The 2,942-nt window shown below is 38.9% G+C and overlaps 1 protein-coding gene across 1 annotated transcript; it reads left to right on the forward strand.

The window, feature by feature from the left end:
* The first annotated feature begins 259 nt into the window (after positions 1–259).
* Positions 260–2,431, forward strand: LOC119350150. The gene is made up of 5 exons (XM_037618120.1): positions 260–389; positions 558–706; positions 992–1,042; positions 1,359–1,529; positions 2,075–2,431. Exons 1-5 carry the CDS (start codon positions 260–262, stop codon positions 2,429–2,431), a joined length of 858 nt encoding a protein of 285 aa, XP_037474017.1.
* Positions 2,432–2,942: the final 511 nt, after the last annotated feature.

Here is a 2,942-nt window from a genome sequence, read left to right on the forward strand (position 1 = left end):
CAGACCAGCTTAGCAAGCACGCAATGAAAAAAAGATATGATTCGTGTCCTCCAAGGCACCACAGAGAGCACAAAACTCCGAGCCCGGCCCGTTTCACTTACGAATTTGGTCAGCTGTGGGGAGACGGCCTCTAAAGGCCTGCCAGAGGAAGATTTTAATTTTTGGATTAACTCTGGACCGCCAAAAGAGAACCTGTTATGAATTTGGTCAGCCACGGGGAGACAGCCTCTGAAGGCCTGCCAGAGGATGTTCTTCTTTTATGGGTTCCCTAGAAGTATGGCCGCCCTTTCATGGTGACCTAGAATTTCTCCAGCCAGGTGTAGAGCTCGCATCAAGCGGAAATGCCACAAGCTCTTGTGTGAGTAATACATCTGTCACATACTTTCTTCGTCCGGAATTAGGTGTCGCTGAAATGAATGCATCTAGACATATTTTAGTGCTAGATACATCCGTTTGAGCGAACTAATTCGGGACGGAAAGACTACTAATTCCGTTTGCTTACCACTTACATCCTGGATGAATTTGCTTATACTGATACTGTTTTTCGTTTTTGTTAGGTGACTCATCATATTATGGTGTAGAGGCTACACTAGACGTGTATGGCTTTACTTTACAATCTGACCAAATAACGGAGGGTGGCATCTGGATTACCAGCTTAGGAAATGGCCAAAAAAATCCGGCCAATGGAATTCAAATTGGATGGCACGTAAGTTACATTTTGTTATGGTTTGTAGGCTTGTAGCACATATATACAAAATTATTTTAATACTTACTATTGGTTTTTCATTGTGTGTGATGATGTACACACTGGCCTTCCAAAGAAACTGTTCATGTTCTCTTCTGGATTCCACGGTTTATTATGCCCGTACTGACCATGTTTAGTAACCCAATAGATGTATAAGCCATTGTTGCAGGTTGAGCTAACAACTACTAGTAGTATTAAATAATGAACGTTTGACACCATTGTTAACACTACTATAATTTTGTGCAGAGTTTTCCAGCCTTGTACAAGGATTCACTTACTCATTTCTACGTGGCATGGGTGTAAGTTTTCTCATTGTGTGCTTCAAAAAATGACAGGCGTATCTCAAAGTTTTTAGTTTGTACAACCGTGAAGTTCGGTATGAGATCTTACTGTTCCACAACATGAATTTAGTGTCTTGTGGTGCAATGTGGTATACTCTTGCATTTTAAAATCAACAATAACTTTATTTCTTAATATATATACCATAAAACAATAACTTTATTATGTTTCATTTTTTTTGAAAAGGGGTGTACCCCAGTCTTATTTTGTTCATATTGTAGGTAAAACTTTATTTATTAGTACCTTAAAATCCTGTGCATGTTTGAAATGTGAGTGCTATTCTGAACTTGTTAATGAGCTTTCTTGTTACAATGGCAGGCTAGCGGATCGCCTAACAAGCGATGGCTTTCGAAAGACATCATCCAACATAGCTCCAGGTGATGTCATCAATCCAGTTTCAAGTATCAATGGCACCAAACAATACATCACACTAAGGTTATTCAAGGTATATATTAACTCCCAAATGCTACATTTTTTTGCAAGCTCCTTAAGTTGTTACTTATTGGGGGCAGTGGAGGAGGGATTGCATTATTGCTTTTGATTTTGGTTTGCTTTCTAGTTTGAACTTGTTGGAGCCAAACAAGTTCACATTGACTTGGGTTGGAACATATGACACCACCAATCCATATTCTCATGGTGGTTTTATTGAAGTGTGCATATTAATGATAATCAACTAGTATTAAACAATATTTCTTTAGGAAATGCTTCATAATAAGTAAAGCTAAAAATGGTTTCGGGCATATCTATGGTAACACTACACTTGTAACAGAATTCTGTTTGATAAAAAGTGACAATGGTCATCCAAAGACGGGTGGGAGGGGGGGGGGTATCACTAGACATTTATTTATGTTAGGAAACGAACTGCTTATGAACAATGGGCACATGGCTTACTACATCCAGAAATCCATATGTTTTTCTGCATGAACAATGAGTTGTGTCTTGTCATTATTTACATCAGTCGATGCATCTATTTGTTGTCCATGGTTGCAGGATAAATCATCTAGCGATTGGCAAGTACATTATGGATTAAATGGTTCCCCAAAACCAGTTGGTTACTTTCCAAAATCCTTGCTTCCTGCAATGATAGATAGCCCAGTTCTGCTTCGATTTGGTGGCTATGCAGCTCGCAGCAAACCATCACCAAGTCCTCCAATGGGCAATGGGCATGTTCCATTGAGCGGCCCCGCTGCATCCGTCAGTAACCTCAAGCTTATAGATGCCGATGGCATTGACAGCATTGCCAACACGGATCTACCATTCTATGTAACTCGTCAAGATTGTTATCCTATTTCTTACATTGATTCTGGCCGGTTCTTCTATGGTGGACCAGGTTGTGTTGATAACTAGGAATATGCCAGATATTTACGTCCATCTGTAACGAATTAAGAAATAAAGTTTCATATCCTGTAATTAAGGTTTCTTCTCCTGAGACTTTAGTTAGTTGTTCTTTTGTATTAATGTTACAAAAATAGTTGGTCCTCTATATCTGCTTCAAATATTACATTTGGAATCCTGAAAATTGGTTGCAACTTGCAAGCCACTAATGGTTTTTTACCACTCACCAGCGTTTCCAATTTTTCCTTGTACCGAAGAACATGAAAGAGATAGTAAAGTGTTGGAAATATGCCCTAGAGGCAATAATAAATGGTTATTATTATATTTCTTTGTTCATGATAAGTCTATTATTCATGCTATAACTGTGTTATCCGGAAATCGTAATACACGTGTGAATACATAGACCACAACAAGTCCCTAGTGAGCCTCTAGTTGACTAGCTCGTTGATCAACAGATAGTCATGGTTTCCTAACTATGGGCATTGGATGTCATTGATAACGGGATCACATCATTAGGAGAATG

Source organism: Triticum dicoccoides, chromosome 1B (assembly GCF_002162155.2).
Source record: "Triticum dicoccoides isolate Atlit2015 ecotype Zavitan chromosome 1B, WEW_v2.0, whole genome shotgun sequence".
Classification (NCBI taxonomy): domain Eukaryota; kingdom Viridiplantae; phylum Streptophyta; class Magnoliopsida; order Poales; family Poaceae; genus Triticum; species Triticum dicoccoides.

What these genes read in the sequence shown, in the direction of transcription:
- LOC119350150 (XM_037618120.1), top strand. Translation starts at nt 260, where the DNA reads ATGGGTTCCCTAGAAGTATGGCCGCCCTTTCATGGTGACCTAGAATTT. An exon ending in GAATTCAAATTGGATGGCAC is followed by an intron (nt 707 to 991) that starts GTAAGTTACATT and finishes AATTTTGTGCAG; the next exon opens with AGTTTTCCAGCCTTGTACAA. An exon ending in TCACACTAAGGTTATTCAAG is followed by an intron (nt 1,530 to 2,074) that starts GTATATATTAAC and finishes CCATGGTTGCAG; the next exon opens with GATAAATCATCTAGCGATTG.